Here is a 24,259-nt window from a genome sequence, read left to right as displayed (position 1 = left end):
ACAACTATCAAATCACTTCTGAAGACATGGATTTAACCACTGGAGTCTTATGGCTAACTTTTATGCTGCCTTTATGTGCTTTATGGAGCTTAACATTTTTGGTATTCACTTGCATTGTGAGGACCTACAGAGCTGGGATATTCTTCTAAAAATCTTCGTTTGTGTTCAGTTAAATTCATTCACATCTGGGATGGTATGAGGGTGAGTAAATTATAATTTTTGGGTGAAATAAGCTTTTAATGAGATGAATTTTTAAAAAGGCAGTTGCCATTTTTAAATGTTAACAAATCCAACAAAATCTGAATGCAATCTAATTTTTTTTTTTTTTTTTTAAAGCTGTGAGACAATGAAAATGTGTAGCTCTTGCAAAAACAACACGTTCTGTAATTGAATACTATGAAAAGGGACTGGATGTTATGTTGTCAGTATCTGCACACAGTTGCTCAGATACACAGCGCGAGGAAAGAATGCAGAGGATGTGGGAGGTTTCTCACGTGCCGCAAATTTGGCCAATGTTGACGCCGCGGTTCACAGAGGGACGTCACTTTATTGACCAATCCGCTTAATTCTTTATCCCTTATAACAAACCCAGCTCGGTTGCTAAATAAACGCACTGACAACAAGCTTAGGTAAGGTTTTGAGCACAGAGCTGTGGGAGAATCGCATGTAGTAAAATTAAACAAGAACATCAGTATATTCACTATGAAGGCGGTAAGTCCTGTGCGGTCTATAAGGAAACCTGCCTTATATTTTTCGGAGCATAATGACCGTGGCATCTCGCGGATCAAGACCTCCTTGGACGACCCTCTCAGTCTACTGTACAACATGAATGACTGCTACAGCAGGTTGAAGGAGCTCGTGCCGAGTCTACCGCAGAACAAGAGCGTGAGTAAAATGGAGATCTTGCAGCACGTCATAGATTACATTCTGGATCTTCAGATCGCACTGGAACAGAACCCGCTCGGACAGGCCCCCCCACAAAAGACTGTCAAATCACTCGGCGCTGATATCAGCATCATCTCTTTCCAGGTAAGGCAAGGCAAGTTGTAGAACACATGTCACAGTGGTAATTCAAAGTGATAATGAAAAATAAACAACATATTAAATCATAATTAATTTGTACATTATTTTCAAAATAAAATAAAGATTTGAAATACAGGAAAATGCAATGTGATGCAAGTACTGATGCCAGTATATTTATATACATAAATCTCATTCTGCAATGTAATCTCAGCAGTAATGTGTAAAAGTGAACAAAAGTTAAATGCAGTTTTTGCTGGCTGCTACAGTGGAAATAATTGTTTGCCTCTGTTAATTAACAGCCCAGTATCCCTCAAAGAGATCTTAACTCAGATGACCTCATGGCCCTATCTCGTTGACATGGTAAGTTGGATGTTCTTCTACACTGAGCTTGATAGTTCCACATGAGATCAAAAATATATTAAGTTGTAACAAAGTTAAACCTGTGCACATGAGCCAGTTTGGGCTGTTTGCCAGTTTTCTTGCATGCTGTAGCTATACTTGATCAAAACAGCACTGACTTCATAAAAAACACTGGAACACTCTATAACTTTTAATAACCAGTTATCAAACATTGTATAATGCTTAACATTGAACATTTGCACTGTAATTCTTGCACATTTCAACACAAATGACTATTCTACATATTCTGTATTTTAACATGTAATTTGCACTGTAATAGTTATCTCATTCATTTAAAGCACCTTCTACTGTTTACTCATTTGCACTGGCCAGTCACCCATTTGCATCTTTTAAAATTTGCACTTTATAATTTATTTGTTAACACTTTGGAAAAAGGTTTCATTTGTTAACATTAGAAATGAACTAACCATTAACAATACTTTTACAGCATTTATTAATCTTGGTTAATGTTAATTTCAACATATAACAATAAATGTTTACAAATCAAAAGTTGTGTATGTTATCATTAGTTAATGTACTATGAACTAACAATGAACAGTTATATTGTTAACATTAAGAAAGATTAATAAATGCTGTAAAAAATATATTGTTCATTGTAAGTTTGTGATACCTAATGCATTAATATAGCTTTTTGCACTTCTGGTTGGATGCTTCTATATATTTGTACCTTTATTTGGCAAAATGACTAAAAAGTAGAATCTAATAAAATCTAAATTTGTTCATTTGCATTCGAATTGAAATGTTATAAAATGTTTTTTTTTTTTTCAGATAGGCTAAATTCATATTTGATTGTACATGAATAACTGATCTGTTAAGAACTGTATGATCATTATGAACTTATTAAAGTTGTTATAAACCATCACCGAAGATGATCGACGTAGACCCCTCCATCTGGAGCTGTATGGGATTGCCCAGTGTTTCACTAGTGTTTGGTTAAAAGTCCAAAAAAAAAAAAAAAGTCCTGCGGCTTCCTCCCTGACGCCAGTCTGTCTAGATCTCTGTCCTTTTGCCTTCTCTAAACAGGCCTCTCTCTCTCTCTTCCAATCTTTTGCAGGTGTTTCGGTCATGGAGCAAAAACAGGACCTTTTTGTGTGTTTTCTTTTTTTTGTGTCCGGTGTCATTCGCCTGGACTTCGTCTTGAATGACAGGGATTTCCCTTAAATGGACATGAAAAGTTTCTGAGCTTACTACAAACTTTATATTCTTTCTTCCAAAGGAAGATTAAAAAAGAATGGAGAAATGGAAAAGGAATAACGTAATTAAGCGAGCAATGTACAGGATTATTGCAACAAAAGTATGTTAAGGTGTTGCGCAAAACAAACACGCATTTGAACATCTCTAATAGAGTCCGTCACAGGCTGCGGACATTGTCAAATGTAATATTTTCTCTTTCTGCTGGAAGTGTGGTGTTTATAATATTACAGAAATTTTATAATTATAACATAAATTGCACTTTTATACATAATTAAATGCTATGTATTATGTTGGTGTCATGTTTTTGTGTATTTTTTCCCTTTTCATGTACATACAGCTTATTAACTAAACATCCCTCCAGTGGCTGTTAAGCTACTCTCACATTATTAAGTTTTTGTTTCGCAAATGCCACTCAGACGTGTTCAGGGTGTGGGATCTCATAATTGTAATGCCCAAGCTACTAGTGTCATCCATCTGTAATTCACGGTACTAAAATTAGTTTACTCATAGCAAACCGTTAGCACAGAAGAGCAAAAGATTGATTTCAATACATTTTCCACTTAAAACAAAAAGACTCAAGAAGGATGCAGGTGGCCGATGTGTATTTATTTCATTCCATCTAGAACACAAAACACGTTTTACCTTTAAAGACATTTGTCAAAAGTACAGTTAACTGCTAAAGACTAATCTTAAGGGCATGCAGTTCCTACTGCCTAATTTAATCCTCAATGCAGTCTGACACATGCTTGTCACTGCTTACTACTGTTACTCCAGTACAAGCATGCAATAAACACAATTTAATACAGCACATTTCCAAACCATATTTACTTTGAGAATGACTGCTCATATTCAAAGTTTGCGAAGTGTTTGATGCCTCTGAATGCCTTTAAATTAGTTTCCATTTTTTTCTTTTGGGAGACACTGCTGAAACTTGTCCTATGTGAGATTCCGAAATGCTTTATAGCCATGGATTAGTTTGTCTATTCAACTACATTTAGCGAGGCTGACTTGTTTAAGTGATTGAGCTATTAATACTGTATGGAAATGGCACTTACACGGACTTAACTATAACTGATGGGTAACTAGGTAATGGACTATGTGAATAAAACACCACTTTAACTACACTAAACATTTAGAAATGTTACAATTAACCACCATTACACATATTTAAGCATTCCACAAAACATGCGTTGACACCTCAATAGAGGACATTAATTAGCCTAAAAAGACCAGACACTGATAGATCCAAATTTTGCCTACAGGATGCTCTCTCGCTCCTCTCCGAAGGTGACTGTCTCAGAGGACACTCTGAGGATCTCAGGGGGATCTCCTGGGTTAAGCCCCCTCTTCAGATGCACCACACGGACATTCTCATTTTGGGTGGTGGTGGATGTGGTGCTGGAACCAGGAGTTATGATTACATCACTGCCAGTGTTGGTTGTTGAAGTGGTGTTGGAGCTATCTGTGGGGTGGCGAATGTTGTTTCCTTGTTGGGTGTTGGTGTTGTTATTGAGGGTGGTGTTGCTGGGTGTTCGGTTGAGGTTGTAGCTCTTGGAGGATGGCCAGCTCTCCTCAGGGCTGCTGGCCAGTAGACTGCACTGATCCTCTGAGCAAATGGACATGCGGGTGATAGCTGGGTCTTGGAGGCCACTCAAACTACTGGGCAGTCCTCTCTTTCGGGCTGAATTCTCCTCATCCAGGTCGATCAGGTTAGCCCTCTCAGACTGCGACAGGTCGGCCTCTTCGTCTTGTAGAGAATGGTTGGGCGAGCTTTCATTGGAACGGACACCTGAGTCAGATGAATCCTTCTTGTCTGAAAGGTAATCCTTACCTTTCGTCAAAGATCGATCACTAACATCAGAGGCCTTAGAGTCAGGTTTCTTTCCATCCTTAAGCAGAGGAGCATTGTCAGACTCCTCTGACTCTTCATCATCACTGGTCAGTTTCTGGTAGCGTAAACCACCAGCAGCCTTCAGCTTCAGATCGGCACCCTGGAAGAGGCTCACCTTCTCTCCAGATGTCTTGCGTCCCAGTACCGACTTCGATGACCCATGATCAACCTTCTCGTCTTCTTCGGTTATGGGATCTAAAGTGTCTGCTGAAGCGTAGTCTGTATTATCTGTTGCTGACTTGCTGCTCCCTCGCTTTGAAACAGATTTGCGCCCATCCTGGTCACCATCTTTCCTCTTGTCCTCAGAGTTAGAGTGCTGGCCAGGCTTCTCCATTCCTACCTCAAGCTGAGCCATTGAGGCAATGTATTCCTGGTAGGCATTGCGGTACTCTGCCTGCTGCTTATCTGTTAGCTTGCAAATTTCATTGGAGGACTCCTGAGAGTTCAGGCTGGACATGCTAGGTGTACGGTGATTGGTGGCCTACAGAGGGCAAAAGATAGTGGGATACCTAATATTATACCCAAATATATCTCTGAAAGAAGTCTTACAAGATCCTGGGAAGAAACGCTTACCATCCACGCGGGGTTGGCGTGCCTTGGAGGCTCATCCAAGCCGACATTACTGAGCTCCTCGAAGCTGATGCTGAAGTTGTACATGGGTGAGGTGTCAGTGTTACCAGCGGCTCCTCTGTGAATGGATGCTCCAGTATGCCTGCAAGGCTCCACATGGCCACCCATGCTGCTGCCCTGCTCACTTGGAGCCTCCTCATGCAGGATCTGGCTCTCCACATGACGGAGCTCCATCACCTGCATAACACCACCTCCATTAGACTAGTATCTGCCAGTTTACATTTAGCAATATAATTTATCCTTGTCGATATAACTAAAATAAACCACAATTTGACAGTGGCTAGTTGAGCACCTCAAAATATTGATGTTATTTTGCACTGCAAAAAATAATTTTCTTAGTATTTTTCTTGTTTCCAGTAAAACTAAATTAACTAACTAACTACTCTAAACATCCCAAATTACATATGTTTAAGATTTTAAGTCAGTGCTGCTTATATTTAACACAAGAAAAATCTATTTGCCAATGGGGTAAGAAAAAAAAAATGAATAAAGGAAAAACACATTTATAATTTTTATCCCATCTGATTTCTATCTTTTTTATTAATTTTTTTCTTGTTTTAAGCATAAACCTCACTAAATTTTGTTACATTCCTCTAATCTTTCATCATTTGGCATCTAAAGTAAATTGTTCTTGTTTTCAGGACATCAAGATATTTTTACAAGGAAAACAAGGCAAAAATTATTTTTTTGTAGTGTGAACATTGAGGTTTTTTGTATTATGTAGCACAAATGATAGAGCATGATGCTAGCAATACCAAGATCATGGGTTCGCTTCACAGGGAACACACAAACTGATATAATGTATAGCATGAATGCACTGTAAGTCGCTTTGGATAAAAGCGTATGCCAAATGCAAAAATGTATTAAATGTTTTATTTCCATATCATTGAACATTTTATTGACATAATTCCATCTGCTGAATTTTTAACTGTTGGTCTATGTACTCACGCATTAGATGGATGCATTCAAGTGGGTCTTTAGGCTCAGGTGTACTTTGTTTTTTCACATGCCGGATTGTCTCGCACGCAGTCGAGCTCAGGCTTTCAAAGTATACTCTTTTGACCGCAAGCGAATGCGAACGTGTTTGACGCATGTGCACTACAACTGCTTTGTGATACACTTTTAGCACAGTCAACGGCAGGCGCATACACCAACGATGCGCACAGACAAGGACTGTCCACATGTTGAGAAAAACTGGGCCACTCAGACTGTACGCGATCTGATCAGTAAAGGAAAACTGAAGTATACTTTGGCCTTTGCTTTGGTTGGTCTCAGTAGTTTTCAGTGTCTCTAGTCATAAACGCTGTGTTTTTAGTATGATGTGTCAAGTAAAATGCAGTTTCAAACTAAAACAAAAATGTGTCTCGAGATCCTGGCATCCTGGCATGAAGACTGTGCCCGTATCCTTTACAGTGCCATTCTAAGGATGCGCTTACTGCCCTCTAATGCCACAGATTCACAAAAACATGAAGGTGGTACATCAAGCTTGAATTGCACAGATGGTAGAAAAAATCCTTATTACGGAATTTATGTACAGTCAAGTGGCATGAATAATTATGATATTTTTTAACACGCAATTTTTATAAAATTACCCACACTAAATGAACGTGTTATTAGGGGTGGGAATCGCAAGGTAACTGGCGATACGATATAATATCGATATTTAGGTCACGATACGATATTATTGCGATTCTTTATTTTTGGTGCATTGCGATTCAAATCTATGATATATTGCAATATTTCACACAATGTTTATCATTTGTCTTCATCGGACTTAAGAGAACCGTTTCCAAATCACCAAATGCATTGTTAAATTAATATAAAAGTGCCAGTTTATTTCCTAATGCAGTAACTATGTACAATGCAAAGCCATAAGCATATAAGACCATAATGGCTCCCTATTTCTGTGGTTAGGTCAATGTAGCTAGTTTTTCTAAAAATAAATTATAGTATTTATGAATACAATAGTAGCCTAAACACTTTAAAACCATTATTTATTACAACACAGTTTCAACACACAAATGTATAATAGATTTTACCTAAAAGGTTAGCCTATTTTATATGATACTAACATTTTTGTCAAAATACCTCAGTTAATGTTACTACTGTAAAATCATAATACATTTTAGTAAGGAACGATGATTATGTGTAAAGCATATTAACGGCACCTTCTAAGGGACTGTTGTTGAATTCCTAGATCGATTTGGCAAAGAGAAAAATTTTCCCATCACCATAATGTTAATGTGGAAAAAGTAAATAATAATATTGATTTTTGGAATGCAAATATCGATACAATATCACAAGGAAAAATATCACGATACTTTAACATATCGATATTTTTTCCCACCTCTACGTGTTACATTGACTGCCATTATAATAATGCTGCAAACTGCATTTGGAATAACATTTTGGAAATTAAGCAACATTTAAAATAACCTCTCTGAACTAAATCCAAAAGTTTCAAAATAAGGACAGCCATGCTTAACTGAATAGTGGGCATATAAATTTAGTATAAGCAACAAAACAACTGAACAACAAAATAGTATAAAAAAAGAAAAGGAAAAACTACTTACTGTTGTCCTGAACAGCTGCCAATCTCCAAAATTCATGTTCATCTCTTTCTTAAGCTCATCAAGGTTACATTGAGACAGAACTCGACCATTTACATTAGCCTGAGAAATAAAAAATGAGAATGTAGTGCAAAACAATCTTGTACAATATTGTTCTCAATGTACACTTACATATATGCACATCTTACCTTCTTAATGGTGGCAGTATACTGAGCCAGCATGCTCTGGTCGATGCCTTCAATAAGTCTGACACGTTCGCACACAGCATCTGTGCTCATTGAGCCAAGTAGAATTGATGGGGTGCCTGACACCACAGAAGCAGAGCCCTGATACATACAACAGACCATACAGGACCATTAGTACCACTAAGCTATATCAGACCAGTGTGCATAATAAGATCTCTGAATTCTCTGAAGACTGCTAACATGAGGGATTTCAAATACCATGCGGATTGTTAGAAAAGAGTCCAAACTACCCAAGGGGTTGGAAAGGCCTTGAATTAAAATTCAAGAAAGCGAGGGATCAAAAAGAGGCTGGACTGCAGAGGAAAGTAAGCAATGTATTTTGACAGTATTGCAATTAGGATTTCAAAGAGGCCTATATTACTTCAACATAATAACGTATTAAGAATACAAGTAGTTGCACTCTCAGTTTGTTAGTAATGGAGTGTTGCATCCAACACCATATCACTTAACATTTAGTATTATGCAGCTTTCAAATAGCAACGTCTAATTTTTACAAAACCAAAAATTTTGACCTCACTACGTGGACTATAAATACAGTCCTCCACTAAGGAAAAGTGGAACCTGGGTTCTTTACTTTTTAAAGTTCTCTATCATATTTATCTCTGACAGAATACCCAAAAAGTTTAGCATCCAGGCCACGCTGTGTGAGAAGCTAATTATTTCAATGTATTTTGCATAAAAAGGCATCACTGAAACAAATGCATCACTGCAACTAAAAGGGTACAGGTAGGACAAAGATTGGACTTTGTAATATCTCAAGAGGAGATAAGCTTGAAAGATCTTTCTGGAACATGTGACAGGGGAAAGAGAGAAGTCTGGGGAAGGAGAAGGAGTCAAGTTTGATTTGTGACCATCTAAATGATGTTGCACGTCAGCAGTTACAGTGACCCCAAAAAGTATTTGGACACATTTGGGCATTTAAGCCACACTTAAAATGTTTGAATTTCAAAGCATTAGATAACAAAACATCAAACCAAGTGATATTTCAAACAAATGATGCTACAGCTTTTCTTAGAACATACATTTTCTGAGCCATTTTTGCAATTACATCTAACCACCTGGTGAAAAAGTGATTTTTAGCAGATGTATGACATCAGTTCCCCTCAAGTTCACACAGATGTCCTAGCAGAGTAACCATAGTCATAGTTTATCACATTATCTGCAAGTGTGACAACCAGATCTATTGTTTTATTTGAAAAAAAATGATAGTATAATATACATTTTGTTACATATATTTGTTTATATTTTGTTAATGCAAAGACATTCATACACCTACATATGGCTAAAATGTTCAAATAATTTTTGGGGCCATTGTATATCAATGAGGTAACATAACTAATTAATGAGCACTGTTGTTCACTGACCTTTTACTTTTTAACTTTACATTCGGCATCTAACCTCAACTTAAACACCTTACTTCCTCCTTCCCCACTGTGTGTCAACTAGGGATGTGCAAAACTACCAATTTTCATAATCGATTAGTCGGTCGGTTGTTTGAACAGCTAGTCGACTAGTTGGTGTTAAAGATAATGTATAATTAAGATCTGCTATGTTCACGTGACCCCGATCCTACGCGTTTTAAAGGGATATACGGACCCTAAGCGCAGCAATTCAACATGGTAACGAATGGATATTCAACAAATAAATAGGCTAAATAACTATAACATAATATTGTACAAAACTATCAAAGTAAGAAAAGTATGAAATAAACCACTTATGCGCATCCTGAATGCACACTGACACGCTTCAATGTAGCCAGAGTGGTTCAGGACGATCATCGCTGCTCATTCAAAAACGCAGAACTGCAAAATAATATTGTGGTTACACATCGAGTTCAAGACATCAAGCAGTTTAAACCTTTTTTACTGCAAGTATTTATTCAAGGAGTGTCAGATAGAATCAGCAAAAGCTTCAATCACTCCACATCACCTCACAAATACAGGAATGTTAATTACAGCAGATTTAACGTCCGACAGTGATTGTTTTGAAATGTATTGTTGATTAGTGCTTTGATTACTGTAACCGCAGCACATAGAAAGACTAAACGTAAAGCATTAAAGAGACAAAACTTTTTGCAGAGGGTTTTACTGTGCTGACTGTTATTCACTGCTAAGCACAGCTAGTTATAATCACGCAAAAATGTTCTCCAAGAAGTTGTGTCTCTTAATTAATTTGAGAATTTAGTCTTCCATTAAAACCACCACCACTAAAAATATTAATGTTAGTAGTCGACCCCACTAATTGACTAGTCAGTTGTTAGATGACTAGTTGATTAGCCGACCACCCTGACACATCCCTAGTGTGAACATATGTATTTTCCCATTGTGCATGCTGGGGTGTGAGTGTTCAGAGCTCTAAAGTTTATAAGTGTGTTAGCGAAGGCATGTGAGGAGGGGCAGCATCAGCAGAGCAGCAGAACTTAAGCCGAGTCTAGAAGGATTCAGTACCTGCTTCTTTTTCAAAGACGGTACCTTACACTGCTTGAGGAGAGAGAGGAGAGGAGGGAAGAGACAAAGGAAGTGGAAATTATGAGGGAACCACATTCAAATCATGTCGATGAAAGAAAGATGAAGAGAGAGTTTATAAAGGGAATATTAAGGCAGCTGGAGTTTGACGTCACTAGTGCAGAGAATGTGTGAACATTGGCAAGTTGCTGCTATTCTCACACAAATGGAGCTTAAATGTACCAAATACAGAATACTGTCTATATATATATATATATATATATATATATATATATATATATATATATATATATATATATATATATATGTATTATGTATAAAGAATATGATCATATTTTCATGTCACACATTAAACTCTGAGAAAAAGCATTGGCAGCATTCTATCATTAGACTATATCTGGAACAACAACATAAAAAACAGTAAAAACAAACTGATAATGACTAGGGCTGGGTGATAAACAGTAGTTAATATATAAATCAACATTTTTCATCTTTTTGAAAATGTATTTCTTGTTTGATTTTAATGTATTTTTCTCTGACATTGCTTAAAAGTGTGATTTTTTTGTTTTGTTTTGTTTTTTAAATCAGAGAAACCATAATTTCAACCAAACAGTCATTGAAGCCAAATAGATTCAAAATGTTTACTGCAAGAAGAAAAATATGGTAAAAATCTAGTTATAAATTCACACTTAAATCAAGAAAGACAGATATTTAATCATTTTCATTTATATACACCAATACAGTATATCAATAAATGCTAATAACAGCAATAATTAACTACATATATTTTTTGACAATAATTAGATTTTGTATTATTTTTAATTAAGATTGATTTTATTATTATTATGTAATTATTTTAATAGATTTTTAAATTTGTATTTAATATTTATTTCATAATTTTTTATATATGCAAATTGCCACTGGACTTTATTAAATGATGACGCAAAAGAATAGCTGAATACGTTTTTTTGAACAGATTTATTGAAAGAATATTTAAACTGATTCACTGAAATGAAACAAAATTACCAACTCTGAAGTTCTTTCTACTATCTACTACTGATCAGAGACACTGTTAAAACATCTCTGTCTTAACAAGGAAGGACTGCAAACTAGTCTAGCCTGTCTTTAGGTAACTTAATGACCAAACAAAAAGTGCATTTAAATCATTGTGATCTTTATGATGTTGCTTAATTTTATATCACCAGAAAAAATAATTGTGAGTATATTTCAAGAGCATGGAATGTGAATATATCGCCCAGCCCTAATAATGACACATTTTAAATTTTTAAGAGCGGTAGAGAAACTTTAAATTCATGTTTAAAAAAGGAAACATTATTTGCAGGGCAACAAAATAAGCATTAGCTGTGGAAGAAATGTATATCACCACTTGAAACTCTTGCAATAATATGTAACACTAATCCTACGCTCTTCTAAAAGCACAATAACTTGCAGCTATTATTCATGACTAGTACTTACGGGTCCATTGCTAGGGTCCCTGGGATAGCCAGTTTTAATGAATGGACGTGGAGGAACATGAACAGGGAGAGAGCTGCCAGCGTACTGCCGTGGCAGTTGATATAGATGATGGGGGAAATATGGCTGGGAGACCAAGTGTGGAGGAAACAAAAAAGTTTAGGGAATGAAAACATAACAAAAAAGCATAAATGCAAACCTGTGAAATAATGAGGTGTCTAGCACTCATTCACTCTCACTCTCTCACACACACACACAAATACACGCTCTCTCTACATGCACAAACACTTAAAACTTCTGTCAACATTTACTCACCCTCATGTTGTTCCAAACCCATTTAACTTTTTTCTTATGTTGTGTGCAAATAGCAGATTGTTAGCTTCAGTTACCACCACTCACTTTTAATGCATCTTTTTCCATTCAATAGAAGAGAATGATGATGGAGGTTAACATTCTTCCTAACATCTTTTTTTGTGTTCCACGGAAGAGAGAAAGGCATATGGGTGTGGAACAACATGAGGATGAGTAAATGATGACAAGCATGTAGTAATCCCACATAAACATCTAATTTTGTTACATCAGGGGGCTTAACTTAAGAAAACAAGGTTGAACACAAATCATAAAAAAATGATAGTAAAATGAAGAAAATCGCTGGAACATGAGAACAGGGAGATGAATGAAAAACAGTCTGGGTGGGCATGTGGAAAATGTTTGGCATGGGGACTGGAATACTTTGAGGTGTGTGCTTGTTTAAGGGACTTCCCTCATCTATTAAACAAGCCAGCGTGCCTGGTAAAGCTCCCTAAGGAAAGTTAAGACTAAAACAATGCTGAGCAATCAATCTACACTTGACACTATTTATCAGTTTTAACTGGACACATTCCACCTCAATGTCCCCCAAAGTGCAGAGAAAATGAGCTCCTAATAATAGAAAAATGGATTACAACAAAAACACAGTTTCTGATTCAGTTTAAGCCTTTTGAACAAAGTGAATGTTATCAGAATGCAAGAATAAGAGGCACGTTTTGCAAATATGGATGCCCTCTTATGTTATCAGTATGGGCATACTCACCCTGTTGTAGAATGGGTGTTGTGGCCCAGCCATGCCGCTGAAATAGGCGCTGTGGGGCTGAGGAGATACACCCGGCACGTTATACGGGCCATTGTAGGAGGCAGTAGGGGAGCAGACCGAGGACTGCTGGCTGTAGACTGATACTGGGCGGCCCTCCTGCAAAGGCAGTGTGGGATAGGTGACACCACTCATGTTCACCTGCTCCCGGGCAGCACGCACATCTATGAGGAGAACAGAGAATACACAGATAAAAACTGAAATACATGCTTTTCGATAGGGAATGACGAAGGTAACGAGCAGCTGTCATTAATTTGGTACAAGACACACAATACAACATAAACACTGTTTTCTGACCAGATAAAAAAAAAACCCTCTATGATAGCCACAAAAATACAAACAAAAATGTTACAAAACATTTTAATGTTAGTGTCAGTTTTACTTAAAGGTGAAGTGGGCGATTTCTACTGTTAAATACTTTCTCCAATCGCAGCTTAAGATGCAGAGGAAACTATAAGTAATCCATTCGTAGGTTGATTTCCCCATTAAGTGTAAATACTGTGGCTCTGTTTGACCACCTTAAAGAAATATTCCAGGTTAATCTCAATCAACAGAATTTGTCCCTCCTTTAAAAAAAAAAAAAAAAAAAAAAAGCAAAAATCGAGATTACAGTGAGACACAATGTAAGTGAATGGGGCCAATTTTTGGAGGGTTTAAAGGCAGAAATGTGAAGCATAAAAGCAAATTCTTCTGTTAAAAGTTGTGTATTATTTGAGTTGTTTAAATTGTCGCTTTGGGGTTTACGGCGGTACATTGTCATGGCAACAAAGTAATACTTGTAATACTGTATATAACTTTAAACAAAAAAGCTTAATAAGCAATTTCATCACACTAAAATCGTGTTAAGATGCATAGTTTTTACGTCGTGTGACTATACTTTTGAAACAGTGAGTATTTTCATGTTAACGTATTGGCCCCATTCACTACCATTGTAAGTTTATCACTGTAACCCCAATATTTGCTTTTTTTTTTTTTTTTCTAAAAAGGATAGACAATTCGAAATACATTTTTTTGGGAATCAACATTATGCCACAAATGATGTTGATTGAGCTTAACTTGTATTGAACCTGGAATATTCCAAGGTTGGCTCAACCAATGATGTGAGTTTTGAGCAGGACTATCTGTTTGACCAATCAGTGGAAGATGGAGGGAATGTTCGTAACAAAAGTAATTATTTCTGCAATTCTGTTTAATACTATATGATTTACATTAACTTTGTGTTAATTTTGCAATGCTAATGGGAGTCAGTATTGTTCTAGCTACTGTACATGTGTATAAACAAACAAAATATTTTTAAAGAGAGACATTTACCTGCAATGATCTCTCTGAGTTTGGGATCTAAATTAACTGTGCAAGGGAGAAAGGTGCGGACGTCTCGAGCTGCAAGCACTGGTGTACGGGAAGAAAGGAACACTTCAAAGCTTCGTGCATCTCCATCTATCTCCAGCAATGGCTCCACATCTTTAGTGGTTGGAATATTGTTGGAGATTCTGTCAACGAGTGTATAAAAACATGAGACAATACTAATAATTTAAGGTTTATTAAAGTTACTTTTGCATATGTGGAACTGCCTTGACGCTTTTACTAAAACAATGAAGGTTTTGTGAGAATGATTGGTATTTATATACCCTGGCATAAATTATATTAAGCCTTGCCAGATAAAACAAAGACAGTGATGGTTTTACTGAAAATAAAAATGATGCTAATATAACTCAGCATGAGCAGCACAATATCTTCATTTTATATTGTGTTACTGGTGCATGGACTGCTTTAAGAGTGGAAGGAGTGTGTAGACAGCCAGTGTCAACACAATACTGCAATATTACTGATGTTTTGGAGACCAAACCTCTTAATAAAACCACAAAATTCATATGTTTCCACTTAAACAGACCTAAGAGTTTTAAGAAATGCTCTATAAACCCCTCAAAATGTCAGAATACACCCTGCAGATACATCAACTTATCTCTTAATGTTTGGGTACAATAAGATCATATAATGTTTTTCATTGTTGGGATGGTACATAGTGTATGTAAAGAAGTAAACAATGTCAGTACATTCCAAGGGTAATTTTTCCCCTGATTATATGACAGTATCTGTGCAATGAGACAAGTCTTGCATGAATCTGACTAATCACCATAGGGAAGCCAATCTAATGATATGGGGCTGCTTTCCTTGGCTTAATCCAAAATTCTGTGGCCTACCATTATTTGTTTCCAGGAAGCCTCCCAATGGAGACATTTTTCTAAGACCCTAATGGGTTATCTAATGAAGTACATGCAAAAACATACAACAATTGTTCAGGACTAAAAGCGTTCTGCAAGATTACATTGACAAAATACTTTTTTTCCTTTTTTTTGTGTGAAAGTTTTGGAAGTTTCACCATGATCTGGTTTCTTGATCTCTGGTTTAAAACAAGAGTGAGTTTTACTGGAATTTCAAAATATATATCAAACAACTTTGATATAAGCTGTGGTGATAACTTTCAATTTGAATGTCAAATAAAATTTTTGTTTTTTAAGATCTGCACCGCCATTCTACACGGTTATTCAAAACTGGGTGTCAAGCCCAAAGTATACTTCGGTTTTGATGTGAACGCTCAGCCTTTTTAAGTATAATCTGACTTTTTTGTAAGTTTGACACATGCATCTTGACATGCACATCCATAGGTTGTTGTTTCCATTTTTGTCTCCTGTTGTTCACCGGTATTTACTGTACATGTTCTGGCACTTCTTTGTAAAAGCAACAGCCAAACAGTGAGTGTTGCCACCTTGTGGACGCACTAATTAGTGCAAATAATTCCAGGTGCATATTTGCGCAATTAGAGTACACGCCCGCACGGTTTTAAAAATCAGACCGCACACATTCACTTTGCTGATGATTAAATTTACGTCACGCGTCCTGTATGCAGACGCCTAGCATTCAAGTCTAACTGAAGAATATTTTAAGCTTTAGCATCATGTGATGATACTGCTTCTTTAAATCACATTACCTTTCATAGATGGTTTTCAGAGTAGTTTGATCTGGAATGCCGTCCGTCTCCTCTAGGTAAAGAATGAGCCAGGATGTGCGATATGGCCACTGCTCAGTTAAATTGATCCAAGATGCAAGCCGGTCCCAGTTAAAACTTATCTGGTTGGCCCTCAGCAAGCGGCCTAAACAAGAGGACATATCATGTGCAATATTTACTTTTTGATTTCATTTTTTAAAAGTACACTTTTTTGAACAGAAACTATCCATGACTTTTCTAGTTGTTTGTGATTATGGGATAAGAATCATTAGAAATCAAAAATATTCAGACACATTCACTAATTAATTATTTAGATCAATTGTGAACTGGCTTGTTATTTAAAATAACTGACACAAAAGAACAATTCGCTCACAAATCGGATAATACTACAGCTTTTGAGCTAGTTTTACTCTACATAAGAGTACATACAGTATAATAGTACACATACTGTATAATCGATATAGAGATATCCATAACCTTTCCGTGATTTTAAAATTTTAATTCATTTCCAAGCCAGGAAAACATGACTTTAAAATTGCCTGATATTTACAGGTTTTCCAAGACCATGGGAACACCTTGATTTTAGTGATTACCTAATTTGAGAACTCCCAAAAACAAAATACATTTTTGCAATCCATCAAAACCCTTAAAGCTTGAATCACTGACCTGTGACAGACACAATGTTGAGAAGTCTCCTCATAGTCTGAGGGCTGATGTCACTGAACCAGTCCTCAGTTACTAGCAGTTTGGTGAGGTCAAAGGACATCTGACGTGTGACTGACCTCTGCATCTGTCTACGCCGGTAAGTGTCCTGAAGAGAGATAAGCTATGTTACATTTAAATAATGTTTATCATTGAAATCAAAGACTTTATGGAATAAATAGAGGAAAAATTCAAAGGGAGAATTACCACATCACTGTCATTGGATTACACTGCAGTAAGACAAAGTGCACAACAAGTGCACACCAAGCTGTGTTGCAGACACTTAACATAATGAGGGAATCAAACTGGCAAATACCAAAGGCTGAGAACTATTAAATTTGGCTTTGAAGTTTGTCCAAATGGTACAACTACAAAAGCCAGCTAAATTTCACATGACTATTAAAGAGATAGTTCACACAAAAAATCTCATCATTTCCTCACCCTCATGCCATCCCAGATATGTATGAATTTCTTTATTATGCTAAACATAAACAAATATTTTTAGAAAAATATTTCAGCTCTGTAGGTCCATACAATGCACATGAATGGTGGCCAGAACTTTGAAGGTCCAAAAAGCACATAATGGCAGCATACTAGTAATCAACACGACTCCAGTGGTTAAATACACAACGTCAGAAGCGATATGAAAGGTGTAGTGATAAACAGATCAATATTTAAGTCCTTTTTCACTATAAATCTTCACTTTCACATTTTTTTCTTTTGTTATTGGCAATCCGCATTCTTTGTGCATACTGCCACCTACTGGGCAGGGAGGAGAATTTATAGTTCGTGTTCAGCAGAATAAAGAAATTCATATGCATCTAGGATGACATGAGGGTGAGTAAATGATGATTTTTGGGTGAACAATCCCTTTAATGTTAGGTTATTAATAAAGTCATATACATAGCCCTCTGAACAGAGCTGTAGACGCTTGCCCTTCAGCAGACCTGGCCTTTGGTTGACTGAAAAAAGTAGCATTTTCATTCAACTTACCCTGCGGTTTAGAGTGGTCTTACTGCCAAACTTTGTCTGTTCACCCAGGCTGTTCTGAGACAGTTTTCTGTCCAACTCCTCATGCCAGCCTATAGCATAATGAAACAAAATAATATAAGACATCATTGCTCTTCAGATATGTTGTTTGAAAGTCTTGAAGAAAGACAGAGGATATAACATATTTGGCTACACTTTATAAATCAAATACACATGGAAGAAACAGCTTTGATATCAATGGCCAATAGATCAGGTGGTAGACGACATATTATATTTTACACAGATGAAAACAAGGCTGTGAGGGATAGACTTACAGTCTCTTCAATGGCATGCACTGTATAAAGTTCCAAGATCACGCCTAATTTTCTTTTTTTCTTTCTTTCAGTAGGCAAGTTTTTTGCCTACTGAAATAGTAGACATCAACTGTAACTGAAACAACAGTACAACCTTGAACAGACTGTACTTCTATCTCTCAGCGCCTCATTTTTATTTCCATCAAATATTAAATATGGCACTACTCTAAATAAGGTCCATTGGATTTAAAGTAGAAGGAATCTTAATATTTGCTTTTCAGAGTAAGAGACAAACCCTCAGAGGTTCCAGTCTCTCCATTAGCAGGAGTGGGTGCACACATCTTCTTTGCACTGCTGAGGCCTCGGCTGTTGAGGAACACAGGCAGGTGGACAATGTTGCGCATGTAGTCATGGCCGTTGATGTTGGAGTCACGCAGCACGCTGTTGAGGTTCTGGTTTATGGCTTTGATGATGATGTGAGGGTCACTCGCAAAGACTGAGATGAAGGGACCTTTGGAGAACAGCACCCTCACCTGATCAGGAGGAGAATTACGAACAAGGTTCTTTGTTGTTGCAGGCCACAATGTCTAAAATTCAACATAACCAAACTTTTGTGCTTTTTATACAAACACAGGAGTCATCTTAAGAAAGTACTTAAGATAACACTCACTTGACAGGTGCTAGTTCCCTAATCAGTACATTAGAAAGTCAGTATTTCTGACCGAGTTTTTTTTTAGTTACAATCACATTTAGGGCAAAAGGACCACTAAGAACACTCAGGATGGAAAAAAAAATAAATGTCAGTCTTATCAGGGTCTCAATGCAACTGACTAAATGAACAAGGCATATTGTTGGTTACTGCCAAACAACGGGTCTGTTCATTAAGTGGAGGAAGGCCAATCTTTGTTAGACAATCTGCAAAGTCAGCTCTAAGAGACCGTTCTCTCTAAATAACTCATAATAATAAATTTTTTGTGATATATATATATCATCAAGAGATTTCAAAGCTTATTAAAACTTGTAAGGGAGACAGACTGTTCCATTTACAGAAACTGAAAGTGTAACAGACTATGGCAAAATCTATTATCCAAATTGACTCAACGGTACATTTGTGGTATACATTTTTTTATCAGTCCATGTGTTTAGTGGGAATGGTGTTGCAAGCGCCATGCTCTACCAGTTGAGCTAGAGGAACACAATTGGCTAGATAGCAACTGGCTCCGCAACTGCTTGTTCTCACCGTGTCAAGCATCTGTAGTACTTTGTCCTGTTCACAGGAGTCCAGACCATCAATGATGACGACTAGACGTGTTTGGTTCTGGGTGAAGCCATCTATAGTCTTGGCCATCTTTGCCATGAGCTCCACTTCAGTCTTTAAGACCTGAGAAGTATCACGAAGACCAAAATGTATGAAGTGGGTTATCGTTTTAATGTTGAGACATTTTGGCTATTAAATCATAACAAATTATTATTACACAGGTCTTTGACCCTGTGTATGAATACCACTTGTGTATGACTCTATGTAGATATATGCTACCCAAAAGAACTGCAGAAGTTTAAAAGCCAGCGTAAAACTAACCTTCATAAAGCCCTCACTCTTCAGCTTGTGCAACTTGTTGGCGGCACTGTGCAGCCTCTTCCTCTGAGAGTTAAGCACCGAGTCTGTCACCTGCCACCAGGTGCGACAGTTAAGCAACAGCGCCAACCCAACTACACTCGCCATGGAAACCAGCACTGCATTCACTGTCTGATTTTGGCCATCCACCTTGAATAGTGCCAGTAGGGTCATCCCCATGATCAAGCAGGCCAGGATGAAGAGGAAGATGACAAAGGATGGGATGCAACATGTCTTCTTCCACTTCTTTTTACCTGGGAGTAGACATGGTCACATTTTTAAATGAGAGATTGAAAAAAATCAAACATGTTCAACCTGATAATAAACTCTGGTATATTCAAAGATGGTTAACTTGCCTTTACCTTGAGTGTCCTCAGTTTTAAAGACTCTGAAAAGTCTGGTGGCCAAGAAGCCAAACTCTCTCTCACAGGCATCTGAAAGAGTAGCGATCATTTCAGCCATGGATGTCTCCCCACCCACACTGGATAACCTGTTATAATCTGTAAACAGAAACCTGTCGACAGAAAATTTAAAAGGAGAGGCAATCAAAACCAGTCACTCAGTTAAATCTTACCAGTCACAATCAAAGCAAGCCTGATTTTTGTGGCTTTCTTCTAATGAAAAAAATTTGTCATTTTAGTTTTTACTCTATGCCTGTTAGTTGTAGTGCAGTTTATCATCATAAGATGTTATGTCAGTTTACGTATCTACCTGACAGGCAGTGCGCGGGTGGTCTGTTCCGGCAGTTCAGGTGGGTTGACGAACATAAGTTTAAGCAGAAGCTCCAGGTATCCGATGTGTCGGGCCAGACGGGTGCTAATGACCCATGACCAGTTCCAGCTCTCGCCCTCACGTCTGCTCCCAAAGTACACAACCACTGTGAAGGGATGGAGAGTTTACACATACATTCACCTTACCTAAAAAGCTACAGCATTATAGAGTACACAGTAGAGCAAGGGATACAGTCTGGACCAGTGGTTCTTAACTGGTGGGTCATGACCAAAATAATGGGCTTCAGGTTTGATAGGGTCATAGACAGCAGGGAAAAATATTGGTATTTCAAATAACAAAATGCAACCATATAATCATGCATAGTTAGGACAGCAAAATAAATAGGCTCATTAAAATGGTGGAGAAAATGCATTGTACATTTTAATGTTGAAGTCATAGGCCGTGCGTCCAATCAAACTTGGTACAATAAAACAGTATTTTGCATCAAATTAATTTATCACTTGGTAAAAGCTAGCCAAATTAGGCAGATTCAAACATGGACAGGTTGTGTGACATGCCTTCATTTAAAAAAAAAAAACATGAACAAAACTATGTAAGGTAAAAGAATATATGACACAGACTACATTAAATATGGGTTTACTTTTAATAACTACGTATAAACATGGTTTGTGCCAACCACAATGTGGTTGAGAGACATTACATTTTGAGAGACATTAAAGGGATAGTTCACACAAAAATGAAAATTCTCTCATTATTTACTCACCCTCATGCCATCCCAGATGTATATGACTTTCCTTCTTCTGCTGAACCCAAACAAAGATTTTTAGAAAAATATCTCAACTCTGTAGGTTCATACAATGCAAGATAATTAATTTTTTACTATAAATGTCAACTTTTACTTCCACATTCTTCTTTTGTTTTTGGCGATTTGCATTCTTTGTGTATTTCACTACCTACTGGGCAGGGAGGAAAATTGACATTTATAAGGACATAAATATTGATCTGTTTCTCACCCACACCTATCATATCGCTTCTGAAGATATGGATTTGTCCACTGGAGACGTATGGATTACTTTTATGCTGCCATTATGTGGTTTTTGGACCTTCAAAGTTCTGGCCACTATTTACTTGCATTTTATGGACCTACAGAGCAGAGATATTCTTCTAAAAGAAAGTCTTCTGCAGAAGATAGAAAGTCATACACATATGGGATGGCATGAAAGTAAGTAATTTTTGGGTGAACAATCTTTTTAAGAAATAAAATTGCCAATTTCCCTTTTCATTATATTAATAATTTTACATATTGTTAGGTATATACAATTCATGGCAATATTAATCAGTTTCAATGTTTGATTTTAAGAGAGTTTTCGGTTCAGTTTTGTACAATAAACCATTCTGGTATTGTGTTGGTCTGCCATTTGTCCAGTGTCCAATGTGAAATCTTGGTCTTGAAGAAAAACCAGTTTAGAATCACTGCAACAGACCATGTTTTGAAAGTATCATGAGCACAGAACTTGCATTAGGACACTGAATAACGAGACTGTTTCTTACCGAAGAATACGTAAAGCAGTGCTAGGATGCTGAGAGAGATGGCGATAGCCAGCTTGGGATCCACAGTGAAGCCGAGCACCAGAGCTACAGATCCGCACAGCAAAAGTGATAACAACACAACCAGCCAGGAAAACTGGAACAAAGGTTCCACCTGCTGACCTGCAAATGTCTTCATCTCATCTGAGAAAGAAATATGCCACCAATAAATATACACCAGATGCAGAGAATGGAGCTGTATTAAACATTTCAGCTCAGAAATAGTTAAAAACCTCGGTACATGCTTGACATGAGTAAACTGTGCTTTAAAATATCCTTTTCAGGTCACTTTCCTAGTTTAAGCTGAGCAACTCTAAATAACACTCACCCTCTAGTTTCTTGAGCAGGAAGGACTTGCCACTGCCCCACTGGGCGTACAGACCCACACAGATGGGCGGCTGCATAGTGGGCTCACTCAGGATGTCAGCCAAAGCACTGCTGTACAGGTCATAGCCAAGCATGTCCCCGTCTGACTCTGTGGGGGACAGATGTCCTAAAGGGGACAATACAGAGAGTGGCAGAAATACACACAGGTCATACATGTTTGTCCAAGTAGACTGGATGGTTGTATGCTTGATCTTATGCACCTATTAGTGAACCCGTTATTTAGAAGGGGGTGTCCACATACTTTTGGCCATGTACTTTAGTGTATGTTTACTTATTAACGTAAGGAATTGCAAAGTGCTAATCTCTGATTATTTTAGATTAATATGAAGAGCATTGGTCAATAGTCAAGCTCATGACTAGAGCTTGACTAGTCACAGACATACGGGCTCCGAAAATCTGGGTGAGGATGCTCTTCTGGTGGCTGCAGTCAATGTTGTAGGGTGTCTCTCCAGCCTTGTTGGGGCGGTAGAGCAGACGGCCATCTTTAGGGTTACGAAGGAGGAGTTCAGCCAGCCTGCGGCTTCGCCCACGAATTGCAATATGAAGAGGTGTGTCCCCTTTCTGCAAGCAGAGAGCGCCACGTTACAATGTTGGGTATAATCTCTTAAAAGTCTCACCATGTCATTCAGTTTCTGTATGTCAATGAACTTGGGAAAGAAGTCATACCTTGTCCACTGCAGACACTTTGGCCCCTTTGTCCAGAAGTAGCTCCACTATTTCTATGTTCCTCACCTTGGTTGCTTTGATTAGAGGAGTTTCAGAATCCTACATATACAAATTCAGACTCAAGACTGGCTCATAACAGTGAAAGCATCTCTTAAACCCTTTAAGCTCTGAGGGTGTTTTTAAAGATTTCCTGTTTCAGTGGCATACCCTAAATTAAAGGCTTATGACTTGACAAAAAACGAAACAAAACAAGATGGGTCAACTGTTTGGTATCACTGTAAAGAATTCTGAGACTCTCAGCCAAAGAAACTGCTGGAAAATCGCAAAAAATCTTGAGCCCTAAATTAACTTTTATTCTTATTTTTCTGTTTTGACATTATATACCTCAGGGTGTAAATAAGGTGGTTTATAAAACTGCTTTTGTTTTGTTCCCAATCATATCAACTGTAACTGAGTAAAATTTTGTGTTGATGCGACAAAGCAATCAAAAGTTATTGCATTACAAATACTTTTTATCCTAGTGTCCAAAAACATCTCTAAGTTTCCAAAAGCTTTTCCAAAAAAATAAAACATAATAATTGTACATAAGAACTAATTACACATGCAAACACAACAATGACTACAGGTTAGCATGGAGACATTATTTTAGCAATGAGATTTCACAGAATGAGTTTCATTTTGTGCCATTTAAGTCATCACTGACTCTGTTACATGTACTTGGCACCATCTCCTGGTGGCCATATGTAACAGTCACCAATCACATGTCTCTCTGCTCAAATATAGATGACTTTTTGCACCGATCTGAACCCAATCCGATTGGTTTAGCATTCCATGATGCTACATTATTTCCAAGGATGTCATCTGATCCAAGAAAGCTAACGTGTTTTCAGCCAGATTGTAAGACGCCAGATAGCCAGATGTTGTGTGCACTGTGCACATTGTGCTTCGTGTCAATGATCTAATGATCTATGCATCCGATTACCTTGTGTGTGCTCATTTGAAAGGTAATCGCCACCTCTAAGTAATGGTATGTGATATTTTATGTTCTGTTTATTTTTTATGAAGTTATAAGAGAAAGCACGGCATATGAGCAACACATGTTGACATGAAACATAAATGTCAAAGACATATACTTAGCTATTACTTGCTGTATTTTTGTCTGTGAGAAATAGGCTTTCCAACAACATGGCTATTTGATGAGTTTTTTCTGATTACAATAATGTATACATGCAAAATTATT

General features: G+C 37.3%; 2 protein-coding genes across 10 annotated transcripts in view; one reads left to right on the top strand and one right to left on the bottom strand.

Annotated features, from left to right (window-relative positions):
- Positions 1–406: 406 nt before the first annotated feature.
- Positions 407–2,949, top strand: LOC127410171 (DNA-binding protein inhibitor ID-2-like). Its single transcript, XM_051645279.1, has 3 exons — positions 407–1,029; positions 1,323–1,383; positions 2,498–2,949. The coding sequence occupies exons 1-2, from the start codon at positions 703–705 to the stop codon at positions 1,377–1,379; spliced, it is 384 nt and encodes a 127-aa protein (XP_051501239.1). The 5' UTR covers positions 407–702; the 3' UTR covers positions 1,380–1,383; positions 2,498–2,949.
- A 275-nt stretch (positions 2,950–3,224) lies between these two features.
- Positions 3,225–24,259, bottom strand: part of kidins220b (kinase D-interacting substrate 220b) — a 28,951-nt gene continuing 7,916 nt past the window's right edge. For 2 of the 9 annotated variants that reach the window (XM_051645235.1, XM_051645244.1), the window contains 20 exons: positions 23,020–23,118; positions 22,737–22,914; positions 22,295–22,459; positions 21,931–22,110; positions 20,359–20,524; positions 20,004–20,161; positions 19,612–19,901; positions 19,273–19,413; positions 18,328–18,565; positions 17,743–17,831; positions 16,714–16,858; positions 16,030–16,192; positions 14,352–14,530; positions 12,984–13,204; positions 11,915–12,037; positions 10,421–10,453; positions 7,917–8,054; positions 7,732–7,830; positions 5,102–5,335; positions 3,225–5,009 (listed from right to left, as the gene is read on the bottom strand). In XM_051645235.1, the coding sequence (XP_051501195.1) occupies positions 3,894–5,009; positions 5,102–5,335; positions 7,732–7,830; positions 7,917–8,054; positions 10,421–10,453; positions 11,915–12,037; positions 12,984–13,204; positions 14,352–14,530; positions 16,030–16,192; positions 16,714–16,858; positions 17,743–17,831; positions 18,328–18,565; positions 19,273–19,413; positions 19,612–19,901; positions 20,004–20,161; positions 20,359–20,524; positions 21,931–22,110; positions 22,295–22,459; positions 22,737–22,914; positions 23,020–23,118 (4,155 nt within the window). In that variant the 3' untranslated portion in view covers positions 3,225–3,893. The remainder of the gene's footprint in view (positions 5,010–5,101; positions 5,336–7,731; positions 7,831–7,916; positions 8,055–10,420; positions 10,454–11,914; positions 12,038–12,983; positions 13,205–14,351; positions 14,531–16,029; positions 16,193–16,713; positions 16,859–17,742; positions 17,832–18,327; positions 18,566–19,272; positions 19,414–19,611; positions 19,902–20,003; positions 20,162–20,358; positions 20,525–21,930; positions 22,111–22,294; positions 22,460–22,736; positions 22,915–23,019; positions 23,119–24,259) is intronic. The other 7 variants (XM_051645236.1, XM_051645237.1, XM_051645238.1 and 4 more) reach the window with 7 other exon arrangements.

The sequence above is a fragment of the Myxocyprinus asiaticus genome, chromosome 19 (assembly GCF_019703515.2).
Source record: "Myxocyprinus asiaticus isolate MX2 ecotype Aquarium Trade chromosome 19, UBuf_Myxa_2, whole genome shotgun sequence".
In the NCBI taxonomy this organism is placed as follows: domain Eukaryota; kingdom Metazoa; phylum Chordata; class Actinopteri; order Cypriniformes; family Catostomidae; genus Myxocyprinus; species Myxocyprinus asiaticus.
Note: the sequence above shows the minus strand (reverse complement) of the source record. Positions and strands in the feature narration are given on the sequence as shown.